This window comes from Thamnophis elegans, chromosome 9, assembly GCF_009769535.1.
Source record: "Thamnophis elegans isolate rThaEle1 chromosome 9, rThaEle1.pri, whole genome shotgun sequence".
Taxonomy (NCBI): domain Eukaryota; kingdom Metazoa; phylum Chordata; class Lepidosauria; order Squamata; family Colubridae; genus Thamnophis; species Thamnophis elegans.
The window spans coordinates 76,151,642-76,166,305 of record NC_045549.1 but is presented as its reverse complement, the minus strand read 5'-3'; the positions used below and the strand labels follow the sequence as shown (position 1 = coordinate 76,166,305).

General features: G+C 44.0%; 1 protein-coding gene across 1 annotated transcript in view; it reads right to left on the bottom strand.

Moving 5' to 3' along the window:
- The window catches only part of PPARGC1A (PPARG coactivator 1 alpha), a 47,602-nt gene that overhangs the window by 20,159 nt on the left and 12,779 nt on the right, over positions 1 to 14,664 (bottom strand). Inside the window, exons 6-7 of the mRNA XM_032223683.1 lie at positions 11,927 to 11,972; positions 11,741 to 11,814 (exon numbers count right to left, since the gene is read on the bottom strand). Coding sequence (XP_032079574.1) covers positions 11,741 to 11,814; positions 11,927 to 11,972 — 120 coding nt within the window. The remainder of the gene's footprint in view (positions 1 to 11,740; positions 11,815 to 11,926; positions 11,973 to 14,664) is intronic.

Genomic DNA, 14,664 nt, shown 5'->3' with positions numbered 1-14,664 from the left:
GTCAGTCCTAGAGGAGATCAACCCTGGCTGCTCTTTAGAAGGCCAGATCCAGAAGAGGAAACTCAAATCCTTTGGGTACCTAATGAGAAGGAAGAAGGACTCCCTGGAGAAGAGCCTCATGCTGGGAAGGATGGAGGGCCAAAGAAGAAGAAGGGGACGGCAGAGAAGGAGGTGGCTGGATGGAGTCACCGAAGCAGTCGGCCTGAGCTTCAATGGACTCCAGAGGATGGGAGAGGACAGGAAGGCCTGGAGGAACGTTCTCCATGGGGGTCACGATAGGTCGGACACGACTTTGCAGCTAACAACAACAACAACAACCCACCTGATAATATTGAACGGCAAAAGAAGTTTTAAGTAAGGCCTATTTTTCTCTCTCCAATTCCCTTCCTTCCACTTTCCTGGGATCGAAACTTGGGAGAAAATTAATCCTCTCTCTATTCACAACGAGTAGCAGCTCCACTTTGCCTTGCCTCTAATCACAGCAATCTTGAGTTCCATCTCGTGGCATGAACCTAAATCAATAGTGCTAAAACATTCGGGGCCCTTTTCGGATTATTTCACGGCGGTTGATTTTTCCCCCCCTCTTCCCCGCCCCACGAAGAAAAACGTACAAGTTTTTGCACGGAGAGAGAGTGCCAGGTAGTATCCTCTCTGCTCTCTCTCGAACTTCCCGGAGTTTGGCAGATTTATGGAAGGCCAGATGGCCATTACAGGTTGGAAGCTGACGAGAGGCAGCTCGGAGCATTGTTAACACACTTACACAAACTCTCAGCAGTGCGGCACTGTGCGGGAATGTAATTCAGAGGATCACTTTTTTTTTTTATTGCCGCCTATTTTTCTTTTGTCAAATGAGCCTGGTGTGCGCAGGAACAAATGACTCCTATTACCCGGAAATGTAATGGGTGTCAGACAAATCACGTAACGCAAACAATCAAGAGGACGCGGGTCGTATTTCAACCGAGCACAGACCTTAGCAATATTTATGATTACTGCATCGAAATGTGCTCTGCAATAAACAAGGACCTCTGCATCACGCCGCACGTATTTCGGCACAGCAAACGTGGAAGAGGGTACGCCCGCCGTGCTAATTTGTGCTTTCGGATCCGGGGATTTTTCATTATTATTATTTTTTGTTTCATTTGCCAAAGGCCAGCAGAACTGGCAGCAGAGTCAGACAGTGGGGAGGTTGGGGAGGGACATGGGCCAGTCCTGGGGTCTGGGGAAGGCTCGGAGGAGGGCTCTGCGCAGGAGGCAGAAGTGGGGCTGAGGCCGTCCAGCAGTTCTCAGCTGCCTTCGGAGCTAGACAGCAGTGAGGCAGAGGAACAGCTGGAGCCTGTTCCCAGTGTGCGCATGCGCAGAGCTGCCAGATGAAAAGAACAGCTCAGAAATCAGGGTCGACTTGGGAGTGAAGCCACAGGTGGACGGTGAATTGCCCCTCCCATGGGACATAAAAGAGGAGCAAAAGGGGAGTGGAGTCTGCAGGAGACAATTAGTTAGTTCGTTCATTTGTTCATTTCAGGAGTGTGAAGATCTGTCTGTGAATCTCAGAGACTCACTGCCCAGCCTTTCCTTGCACAGCACCTCATTGGGAAAATATTTACATGGCAGCTTTCCAAGCTAGATAAGGTCTGTGGTCATAAATATTCCTTTGAAAGACTGTTTGCCAGGCATTTGCTGAAGGTGAAGGAGAGGAATTCACATTTCTTTAATAAAAGGGGTTTTGTCGGAACCAGGAATCTGCTTTGTGCTTCTTGGCGAAGCCTCTGTCAGAACAGGAGAATATAACAAGATAATGTTGCAGAATCCAATCTGGGTCGGTCATTAAGACCAGAGGTTTTGCCTTCCGAGCTTTCGGACTCATGCTGGAGTCCGTCTTCAGGGAACTTCTCTCTGGCAGAGTGTGTGCTGCTCTGTGTGTGTGGTGTTTATAGTGCCTGTGGTTAAACTGTGGCTATTAAGACGCTGACTGGGGTGTGTTGACGGCTGGCTTTAAATCATGGGTAGTCATTTGCTTGTGTTGCCCAGCCCTCGCCTGCTAAGCACTTGATAGACGGGTGGTAAATCAGCACTCCGGTTGTCTTGACAAGGGGCCTATTTCCTGGCTGTTTTTGTCCCTGCTCGACCAACAATCTTAGTAATATAGTAGCTGCTTTTTTTTTCATGGGGGGGGGGGGAGAAATCCAGTTTTTCCTGTAGAATCTCTTATAGAGCATAAGGCAATGCTCCCTTAACCAATGTCTCCTTTAGCAACAGAAATTCTGGGCTCCACCACGATCCTAAGGTCAAGGCCTTGCGCGTTTATCACAAATAAATATTTCATTTCTCAGATTTAAACCCACCATCCAAAATTCAACCTCCAAGTCGGCGCGATAGTACAAAGATGCAACATATGGGCATTACAATATTGGCTGACTTGTTTGATCTGGCTGTGAAACGAAGGCAGGGATTGGGGAGGGAAGTCGATAGAAAAAGCACAGCAATCAAAGTATTGAAGCGGGCAAGAGATGGTGGATAGATCTGTGATGGCAAAACTATGGCACACACAGCCCTCTCCCAGGGGACGCCTGCCCTTGCCAGCTTCTCTTCTGGTTTCCAGCATGCGCAAGCACACTGGCCAGCTGGTCTTTGCGCATGCTGGAATGCGCGCAAATTCAGGTTTGGGCACCCAAAAGGTTTACCATCACTGGGAGAGATGATTTCGTTGGTTTTTTTTTTTTGGTCCTGATTTGATTTTCCTTTTCTGTCTCTCTCTTTTAAAGCAATTAAAATATTAAAGCAGGCAAGAGACGATGGATGGAAGATCCTCCTTCTTCTTTTTTTGCTGTTGTTATGATTTAGCAATAGCAGTTAGACGTATATACCGCTTCATGGGGCTTTCAGCCCTCTCTAAGCGGTTTACAGAGTCAGCATATCGCCCCCACAGTCTGGGTCCTCATTTCACCCACCTCGGAAGGATGGAAGGCTGAGTCAACCCTGAGCCGGTGAGATTTGAACCGCTGAACTGCAGATAACAGTCAGCTGAAGTGGCCTGCAGTGCTGCACCCTAACCACTGCGCCACCTCGGATTTGATTTTCCCTTCCCCACCTCTCTCCAAGGTGGCGCAGTGGTTAAATGCAGCACTGCAGGCTACTGCTAGATCAGCAGGTCAGCGGTTCAAATCTCACCGGCTCAGGGTTGACTCAGCCTTCCATCCTTCCGAGGTGGGTAAAATGAGGACCCGGATTGTTGGGGGCAATATGCTGACTCTCTGTAAACCGCTTAGAGAGGGCTGAAAGCCCTATGAAGCGGTATATAAGTCTAACTGCTATTGCTATTGCTATTTTTTTTTCTTTTTAGAAAAAAGTAAAAAAAAAGATTAGAAGTTAGATAGGATAGATAGAATTTTTTTAAAAAAGTGTGACATGATTAAAAGCTAGAATAAGTGATAGAAATAAAAGATATTACTGTATACACTTTATAATAATAAAAGTAATAACAAGGTATAATATGGAATAATTGAATAATGATGGACTATAGCCTAACAGGAATGTGTATTATTATTATTAAAAATACGTAAGTTGACTAAATGTAATAATTGCGATTAATTTTATTAGTTCAGTGTTAATCTTCAGGCATCTAATAATTCATCTTATTTGCCGATATTACATATTCCTGAACTCTAGAAAAAGCGAATCTGTCAAGAGTTTTGAAAAGCAGGCTACAATATCAGCATTATTATTATTTTTTTTTAAAAAAAAGAACCAAACCCACACAAAACAGATCCTTTTATATCTGAAGACTTTTGGAAATGGGATTATCCAGGGAATCATTATTTAAAGCCACTTAAGGCATTGAACACGAGATAATGGCTCGATTCAGTGGAAAAAACACAGCAGGGCTTCCATACGGCACAAAACAGCCGAAGCTCTCCAAACGGATAATAAAATTAAATAGCCATCATATAATAAAAAAAAAAAACCACATGTCTGTCAAAGAGTCAGTTTAATCTTGTTGTCACTACAGCAGAGGATAAATATAGACCTCTGGATATATATCTAATAATTTACCAGATAGTAGTCCCTCCGGTTAAAATTCCTGCCAACCGGGCTTGCTCTCCTATCACTTTATCACAAGACAGATTTTGCGGAGAGGCAGCGCAGATGTGAGAAAGAGAAAGAGGAATTTTTTTTTTACAGGCCTTTGGTAGCTAAAGTTAAAATATTCTTAGCAAAGTTTTGTTGAGCATCTGAAAACTCCAAACGCCAAATTCTGCAGCACCCATGTTAAGAAACCCTGGTTTCAAAAGGCCAGCTTCCTTTTCTGCGAGTATCCCGGGAGAATTCGGTTGCAGAAGGAAGTAAACATATTGTAAACAAATAAACAAAAAAATAATAATATTTGCTATGTTGTCAAAGCGGGAAACCTTTATTTTGGAGCCCTTTAAAAAAGGCTTATCAATATTTAATTTAAGAGTACGTTTACGTGTATACTTGCGGGATCTGAGTAGATATAAATCATTGCCTGGCGTCTTGCGATTGTTTTGAAGCAGGGTGTACAATTTTTTTAAAAAAATGGATTATTTGTTTTTTTTTTTAAAAAAAAACAACTTGCAGTAGAGATTGTACCAGTCGTACAAAGTTGTATCCAAACTTATCGTGCCCAGTTAAATCAAGGAAACGTCTTTGAGCTGACTTCAATCAATCATTTCTGGGTGTGATTCAGTCTGGGTCCAACCAGCATTGCTTTCTGAACTGTCTTTCATTTAGGACAATTATGTATGTGAATCAAGAAAACTCCATCTGTTTTTCAGCAGGAGGAGCATGGCCGAAAGGACACTGCACATATGTAAGAATATTTCTCTCCTTTGGTGCTTTATGACCAAAACTGTATTCATGTTCGGTAGAACAGTCTTAAAAAATGCCCTGGATAATTTTGGAGAACATCTCCATTTCGGTAATTCTGACAACATTGCCAAAAAAGCCAACACAGTTCTAGGCTGCATCAACAGAGGGAGAGAATCAAGATCACGTGAAGGGTTAATACCACTTTATAAGGCCTTGGTAAAAGCCACACTTGGAATATTTGCATCCAGTTTTGGTCACCACAATGTAGAAAAGATGTGGAGACTCTGGAAAGATTGCAGAGAAGAGCAACAAAGATGATTAGGAGACTGGAGACTAAAACCTATGAGGAACGGTTGCAGGAACTGGGTATGTCTAGTTTAATAGCAATATAGCAATAGCAGTAGACTTATATACCGCTTCATAGGCCTTTCAGGCCTCTCTAAGCGGTTTACAGAGAGTCAGCATATTGCCCCCAACAATCTGGGTCCTCATTTTACCCACCTCGGAAGGATGGAAGGCTGAGTCAACCCTGAGCCGGTGAGATTTGAACCGCTGAACTGCTGATCTAGCAGTAGCCTGCAGTGCTGCATTTAACCACTGCGCCACCTTGGCTCTTCTGAAAAGTTCTGAAAAGAGGAACTAGGGGAGACATGATAGCAGTCTTCCAATATCTCAGGGGTTGCCACAAAGAAGTGGGAATTCAAGCTATTCTCCAAAGCACCTGAGACTAGAGGGTAGCAATGGGTGGAAACTAATCAAGGAGAGAAGCAACTTAGAACTAAGGAGGATTCTCCTGACAGGGAGGACAATTAACCAGTGGAACAACTTGCCTCCAGAAGTTGTGAATGCCCCAACATTGGAAGTCTTTAAGAAGAGGTTGGATAACCATTTGTCTGAAATGGTGTAGGGTTTCCTGCCTAAGCAGGGGGTTGGACTAGAAGACCTCCAAGGTCCCTTCCAACTCTGTTATTCTATTCCGTTCTGAACTGTAATTTTCTCATTTGTTCCTGGAGGGGACATAGCTTAAACCTGAGCAAAGCATATTTTTACCCCAAAACTAGCCTTTTTCCTTTCATCTTCAGGCTTTGACTGAGATGGGCAACCACAGAAACTGAAGAAACAGACAAGCAAACAAATAAAAACCTCCAAAAACTTAGAAACCTTCTCTACAAGTCGTTCATGGCCCAAACTCTACAGCCTTAGGAGACCTGCAAGGATACTCATAGGATACTCATGGTCAAAAATCCATTCCTTGATTTGGACAGCTTTTGGATAGCTCGTTTCAAAATGTACTAACCGAAGATTAGAACCCACAAATTAAAGGGGAATGTGGGATTGTATTGCGTTCAGCCCATCGAGAGTGGGTCAGTAGTGTTAAAATATTCATGACTGGGAGAGACATGGGAACAAGGTCAGCCAATATATAGGCATGGCAACTGAGTCAGCCAATGGGAGGAGCTTAAACAGATCTGAATCTGTGCAAAGAATCGAAACAGAAACTTATGTAGCCTGCTGCTCTGAGAAGTAAACTAGCTGCTTGTCTGGACTGGTCTGCTAAATTGAAGCTAATTGCTTGTGTTTGCCTGTAACTCCTGCCTTGTGTTTTCTTGGAAGAACCAAGAATAAATTGTACATTTATTCATCTATTCTTATGTATATAAAGAAGTTAATGAATCCTGCATCTGTGTGGGCTTTCTGGATTGGAATGCATGCAGCAAACTCTGACCATAGAGTTTGGCATAGGAGAAACTTGTGTGGAGACATCTCCCAGCCAAAAAATAAAATAAAATATATGAAGCATGACTTGGTCTTCAGTCATTTTTGCAGCCTCTACCTTGTCTTTCCAAAGGAATTCTGCTGTACCCATCAGCAAGGAAAAGACACAGGAGCTGAAAGATTAAAAGCCTGTGTCAACAACCAAGGATGGATGGGTGGGGGGTTTAAATTGAAATGTCAGAAGGGGGTGTTGCAATATTTCCTGGGGCACACAAGAGCGAGGTTTTAATTGCTGTTGTTTCATGAGAAACTTTAAACAACCTCGCACGCTAACAAGTTAAAAAAAAAAGACTTTTTTGGGGGGAGAAAAGTTGAGTAGCAACCAACTCCTCTTATGGGCAAATAGTTTGAGCTTTTTCATTTTCCCTGTTAAACAGGGAACTGTGGCAGAGTCAAGCACAGAACTTGACGTGTTCCCGGATACCCAACTGAAATTGTTATTTTGCATGGTGGCTTGTAAGTTACGCAGACTTTTCCAAATTCATCTAAAAAGGTATCTTCTCTTTCAGTCATCTCCGGTTGCTCTGACCCTTCCAAAGCCCTTTCTCTCTCCTCTGCTTGGTTTTCCCTTCCCCAACTCTTCCATGGTCAAAAGTTGATCACTTTGAGACAAAAGGTGATTCAGTCATGGGATAACAAGCCATCAAGTTCTTTCTTTCTTTTCCTTCCTTCCCTTCCCTTTCATTCTTTCTCTTTCTTTCCTTCATTCCTTTCCTTTCTTTTTTCTTTCTTTCTTTCTTTACTCTTGCTTTCTTTTTCTTTCTCTCTTTCTTTTTTCTTTTTCTCTTTTTCTTTCTTTCTCTTTCTCTTTTTTACTTTCTTTTTTCTTTCTCTTTTTTCTTTCTCTTTTTCTTTCTTTCTTTCTCTTTCCTTCCTTCATTCCATTCCTTTCTTTTTTCTTTCTTTTATTCCTTCTTCCTTTTTCTTCCTCTTTTTTACTCTTTCTTTTTCTTTCTTTCTCTCTTTCTTTCTTTTTTCTTTTTCCTTTTCTTTCCTTCCTTCCTTCCTTTCTTTTTCTCTTTATTTCTCTCTTTCTCTTTCCTTCTCTTTTTTACTCTTTATTTTTTCTTTTTCTCTTTCTCTTTCTTTCTTTCCTTCCCTCCTTCCTTACCTTTCCCCTTCTTTCTTTCATTCTTTTTTCTTTCTTTCTTTCTTTCTTTCTCTTTCTTTCTTTCTTTCTTTCCTTTCTTTCTTTCCTTTCTTTCTTAAACTGTTCCATTTATTCTGCATTTCCTGCAAGAATTCAAACCAGCTCCTTCAAATGTTCCCTCAAATAACCAGAACAACTGAATAACAGAGTTGGAAGGGACCTTGGAGGTCTTCTACTCCAACCTCTCTGCTCAGGCAGGAAACCCTACACCACTTCGGACAAATGGTTGTCCATTCTCTTCCTAAAAGCCCCCTTTGCTGCTTCCTCCTCCTCCTCCTCCTCCTCCTCCTCCTCCTCCTCCTCCTCCTCCTCCTCCTCCTCCTCCTCTGATTTGGCTGCTGGATGAGCTGGTGGTCAACAGGCCACAACATTAAAGCTAAACTAATCCAACATTTCAGCTAGGATAAACATATTGATTCTTAGCAGAAAAATCCACCTTTGCTTTTCTGTATTCAGCCTGCCTATGTGCCACTTGTTTATTTATCCACGAGAAGGGAACTTTTTCCAGTCACCAAAAACACTTGAACGTGTCCCTGCCTTAGGATCAGGAGTCGTAGCAGGTAGTTGGAATCTAGTTATGGTTTTAGAGAAACTCCTTCCTTACTGTCCACCCAGCAAAAGTAACACAGAGGAAAGCTGTTTGTCTTCCCTACTTTCATGCAATGCCCATCAGTCCCCAGGAATCGTAATCCTGCGTTCTTATTGCCTTCGCATTGTTAAGATGGGCCTCTTCTGACTGAGGCTTCCCAAGAGCATGAAGCAAACTCCTGGTCCCGACAAAAACCTATTTTATTGACTGTGAATTCTGCTCATTCACATCCAGAAAAGTCTTTCAAGGGAGGATTTACAGTCACAGACCTTATCTGGCTTGGAGAGCTGCCAGGCCGAGATCTGCAGAACTTGGCAAGGAGCCTCGGAGAGTCACGAACCAATGAAGCGAACTAATGGTCTCCTGCAAACTCCACTCCCCTTTCGCTCCTCTTTTATTTCCTCTGGGAGGGGCCATTCACCGTCCACCTGTGGCCTCACTCCCAAGGCGACCCCTGTTCTTTAGCTGTTCCCTTCTCCTAGCAGCTCTGCGCATGCACACACTGGGAACAGGCTCCAGCTGTTCTTCTGCCTCACTGATGTCTGACTCTGAAGGCAGCTGATAACTGGCATAGGGCCCTGGCCCCCTCTCTGCCTCCGACACAGAGCCCTCCTCAGAGCCTTCCCCAGACTCCTGGACTGGCCCATCTTCCTCCCCAACCTCCTCACTGTCCAAATCTGCTGCCAGCTCCATTGGCCACTGGCAGGCCACAACAGGGACACCTATACCTCAAAAATGGTTGTGAAATTGGGCCCAGTCTCTTTGGCTGCCTTCAACCTATGACCATCATGACTTAAGACCGAAATAACGAACTGCCTGTAACCATTTTGCCCTCTGCTTAATTGTAATTCTAAATTTTCTAGCCCTGGCCAACTCCGTTAAGCACTTAAAAAGGATTTCTTCCTGAGATTTCAGAAAAAGCTGCAATTAATCAGGAACATTTATTTTATTTTACTTCATTTGTTTATTTATTCGTTCATTTATTTAATTTATCGTATGGCATCTACAGAGGTCATGCAATCAAATAGGAACTGATTAGGTTTAAACACAGCCCACCTGTTTAAGATCTATGGGGGGGGGGGGAGTGGAATTCTCACTCCCGTTACCGTTTTATTCCAAATATAAAACAGCCCCCTCATCTACAGTATTTGGACCTTAAAGAGATTTTTCATCTAAAAGGCGGATAGTTCTGTTGTGCTTGTTGGATTAAAGGCAGGAAATGTAACAACCGAGATAGCAAAATATTTCTGGAAGTCAAGAACGAAAGAAAACATAAAGGGAGATTCATCCAGTGAAAACCAAAAAGCCACAGAATTTGTCTCCTCTGTTTATCAATGTTCATCCACAATATACACGCAGAAAGAAAAGCTTTGGCATTTGTGTTACAAAACTGAAAGCAACGGAGGAGAGAGAGAGAGAGAGTGAGCAAGAGGGAGAAAGAGAGAAAGGGAGAGAGGGAGAACAAGGGACAGAGAGGAAAAGAGAGAGAGAGAGAGAGAGAGACAGAAAGAGAGAAACAAAGAGAGAGAGAGAGAGAATAAAGGAGAGAGAGAGAGACAGAGAGCGAGCAAGGTGGAGAGAGAGGAAAAAGAGACAGAAAGAGAGAGAGAAAAAGAGAAGATGAGACCAACAGAAAGAAAAAAATGAGAGCCGGGGAGAGAGAAAGTGAAAAAGCGAGAGGGAGAAGAGAGGGGGAGGGAGAGAGACAGAAAAGAAAAGAGAGAGGAAGAGAATGAAAGAGAGAGAGCAAAATGAGAGCAAGGGAAAGAGAAAGACAATGAGAAAAAGAGAGAGAGAGACAGAAAGAGAGAAACAAAGAGAGACTAAAGGAGAGAGAGAGAGAGAGAAAGAGAGTGAGCAAGGCAGAGAGGAAAAAGAGAGGCAGAAAGAGAGAGAGAAAAAGAGAAAATGAGAGCAACAGAAAGAGAAAAAAAATGAGAGCTGGGGAGAGAGAAAGAGGGAGAGAAAAAGAGAGAGGGAGAAGAGAGGGGGAGGGAGAGAGACAGAGAAGAAAAGAGAGAGGAAGAGAATGAGAGAGAAAAAAAATGAGAGCTGGGGAGAGAGAAAGAGAGAGAGAGAAAAGAGAGAGAGAGAGAGGGAGAGAGAAGCGAAACCAAGGAGGTTTCTATTTATACCACCCTACTTGGGGGTTTTGGTGCCCTGACACAGAGGCTGCCGAATGGCCTTTTCAGTTCAAGCCGGAGATTAAGGCAACTGCTATTTAAACGGTTATAAATAGAGGCACCGTAGCAGCAGAGCGACACAATCCGAAGACGTGAGAGAGCTTTGCAGCTGTAATTTGGACTCGCACGGGGCACCTGTGACCTCTGTCATTTGTCAAAACTAATTTTGGTGTGTGTGTGTGTGTATGTGTGTTTGCGTGGTTGTTGCTTTTCAGCTAAAGTGGGAGTTACCCAAGACATTTTTTCAAATGGAGGGGATGGAAGCAGCTGTATAAGCTTGCTAGCAGGAAAGATATTTATACATATACATATATACGTCTGTGTGTATACATATATTCTTAAGGGAAGGGGCATAATTGAGTAAGGGATGTAAAACGTGCAGCATTGGTACCAATATACCAGGGCCTAAATAAATCGGGAGGACGTTGTTAAAATATTCCCCTTGGAGGGAAAAGAAAGAAAGAAAGAAAGAAAGAAAGAAAGAAAGGGACTGACCCATTCAGACAACCTCTTTGCCTTCAAACCACAAATGAAAACTATTCTCTCTCTCTCTCTTTTTTTTGAAAGAAAAATTAGAGCTTTCGATTTGCCATCTCAAAGCTGCAAATGGAGGCTAATATATAATATAAAATGGGGAGGGAGGGAAGAAGGGAGGAAGGAAGAGGAAAGAAGGAAGGCCAGAGAGGAAGGAAGATTAAAGGGGATGGAGGAAGGAAGGAAGGAAGGGAGGAAGGAAGAGGAAAGAAGGAAGGCCAGAGAGGAAGGAAGATTAAAGGGGATGGAGGAAGGAAGGAAGGAAGGAAGGAAGGAAGGCCAGAGAGGAAGGAAGATTAAAGGGGATGGAGGGAGGAAGGAAGGAAGGAAAGAAGGAAGGAAGGAAGGCCAGAGAGGAAGGAAGATTAAAGGGGATGGAGGAAGGAAGGAAGGAAGGAAGGAAGGACAGAGAGGGAGGGAGGAGAGGAAGGAGAGGAAGGAAGAAAAGAAGATGCTCCTCTCCACTTCGTTCCACTCCATATTCTATTCTTCTATATTCTAGTCTAGTCAAGCGAGGGAATCGTCCCTTTTTAAAGCTGACCTCATCCCGGAGAATTGTGCGGGGAGGAAAAGCAAATCCTTCAACGCTACCCATGTCCATTCCTCACAAGACCACCATCACCGTAACGCCAACCTGCCCTTCAAAAGGAACCTCTGGCAAAGGCCGAGAACGGCGCATCTCACCTGCCGTTCCACAGAGTTCAGCGTTCAAGGTTTCTTCCATGGTCTTCTTCCCAAACGGAGAAGCCTTCGGCTCACTGGAAGACAGGGCACATTTATAAAAAGAAGCTGAAATGGAGTTGCTGTAGCCAAATTAGGGGTATAAACCCCCCCACCCTCTCACGAATATTTGCAGTTCTTGATACTTACTTTGGCGAATCAGGCGTCAACGGAAGTGATAAATTCATTGATTTGGCTGGAAGGGGGACAGGAAAGAAAGAAAGAAGGGGGGGGGGAATATATGAAAGACTTGCCAAAAAAAAGGAGAGAAAAAGTCACGTCAGCGTCTGAAGGAGGTTTATTGACGGGGATGCATGGAATTTTATTGCCTGAACACAATCTAGATCAGTGTTTCTCCAACCTTGGCGACTTTCAGTCCTGTGGACTTCAACTCCCAGAATTCCCCCAGCCAGCAAAGCTGGCTGGGGGAATTCTGGGAGTTGAAGTCCACAGGACTGAACGTCGCCAAGGTTGGAGAAACACTGAGCTAGAGGGTCCTCTTCCTTATTGGATCCCCCTCCCAAAATGTGCGCGGATCTCAAATATTCCCCAAACAGAGAAGAGTCACAGGTGGGAGACTCGTTAAGAAAACAATCCGGAAACAAAGCCTTATTTTGTTGTTCCTCGAAGGCTTCTGTAGAACTGGGGAAGCTCCTTGGATGAGAAGGGAAACGTCTTCAAGGAACCACAAAGTCCCTTAGCCTTTTGAAAAAGCACCTTTGGGGCAACCATGGCCTGCGGATGGCGGAGAATCTCCGTAGACGAATCCAGAATAAAAACCTTGGCTGCTCTTGACAGGAGTCGAGGAATTCCAAGCTACAACTCTTACATTTTTCGAAGACCCACTTCTTTCTGGCGTCGTCTTCCTTGGTTCTTCTCCCATCACCCCATCCTCTGTAAGGGTTCCTTACAGCTGATCTTCACGAAATGAAAATTTTCTTCTTGTCAGGGGTGGGGAATGGGTTATTTTATATATCACTCGCTTTCGCGCCTAAATAATCAGTCTTCGCTTTGCTACGCTTCTAATCATTTATAATTAGTAAAAGTACACTTGATTTCTATCAATGGAGTCTCGTGGTCTTCTTTCCTAATTACTCAATGAAGAGGTGCTGACACTTTTGCTCTGGAATCCCAAAGGTGCTTTTTTTTTTCCCCAAGAGGCAACTGGACTTTCTGGGTCTGAAGACGTTTCGCTTCTCATCCTAGAAGCTTCTTCAGCTCTGATTGAACGGTGGGGAAGGGAAGGATTGATACTCCTTGCAGACAGGGAGCTGGTCATTTGCATTCCTTTTTAGAGGGTCGTTGAGGCCACTTGGAAGTTTATCCCTGTCCTCAGGGTCACCTGAGTGGTGCAAATAGATGTGGAGCCTTCTTGGAACTGCTGAAAGGATCTGTGTTGTAGATTGGAGATTGCACTTATTCTACTGTGGCTAAGGGCATATTGTAAAGTTCTACCTATAGGAATCATGTCGGCCTTCCTCACTGATGACTCTGATGGACATATTTAGGATTCGGGGGGGTGGGGGGGAAGGACAGGCTGCATTAAAACATTCTTCAGTCAATCTTCTGCAGAGTATCCTGGGGTAGATTGCAGGGGTGACACCGAAATCTGATTTTATCATATTTTATCTCTATCCTAAATTATTGCATTCTGTTCCCATTTCACTTTAGACTGCGTTCTATTCCAATTCCATCTGAAATCGTACTTTATTCCAATTCCATGTGTGTTTTATTCCAATTCCATTTTAAATTGTATTTTATCAAATTTCACTTTAAATTGCTTTTATCAAATATTAGTAATCATTTGTCTCTGGAACTTTGCACCTCGACGGGGCTCAAGGGCTACTCAATAAAGACTCCATGTCAAGGATGTAGAATATCCAATAAGAGTAAGAAGACCTTTCCATCCAGAATGTAATTTTATGAACATAGAAGATTGATTCTGGTTCATTCCCCAGCGAGTAGAACGGACTCACTGAGAAAATTCAACATTGGCGTTTAGCCATTCATTGGGCTTCGATTAACATATAGGATCAGAACTATTGATTTACTTTGGACCGGGAATCAATTAAGAAAATCCTCTCCATTCCTTCCTCCCCCCTTTTGTCCTGTTCTTAAGTGAAGCCCGCGGAAAAGCCCTTGTTCACCTTTTGGGAAACGACATTGGTTCCGGTTTCATAGCTCTTCCCTACTACCCAGTTTCCCCGAAAATAAGACCTCCCCGGATAATAAGCCAAGTCGGGCTTTTGAGTACATGCACTAGAATAAGCCCTCCCCCCAAAATAAGCCCTCCCTGAAAACATTTCAATGCATGCGCAGCCGGTCTCCGCCATTTCCTCTGGTTGCTTGGCACAAAAACACGAGGTTAGGAGATGGGGGGGGAAGGGGGAAACATGCCCCATGCACCCCCCCCATGCCATTACATAATGGCTGCTCCCGCAACCCTGGCCACCATGCCCTTTTTGTCACGCTAATGACCACCGCAAATAGAATGGAAGGCCCAGCACTGCGCAACACTGCAGCAGCCGTGGGGTGATCATGCTCGCCGCCTCCTGCACCTCAAAAATAATAAGACCCCCCCCAAAAATAAGGCCAAGCACTCAGGAGTGGGTTGCCACCAGTTTTACTACCGGTTTGCAACACGTGTGCATGCACTGTTCAATGTAAATTGTTCTTCGCGCATGTGCAGAACAATTTACAGTGAGCATGTGCAGTCACTAAAAACCAAAATGGCGGCAGCCCATTGGCGGTGGGAGAACTGGTTTGGGGGGCATAGTAGACCTGGATCGCTGCCGGTTCTACGACCCAGGCCTGAATTCCACTACCAGTTCGGCTGAACTGGGCCGAACTGGGAGCAACCCACCTTTGCAAGCACTTATTTCAGGGGG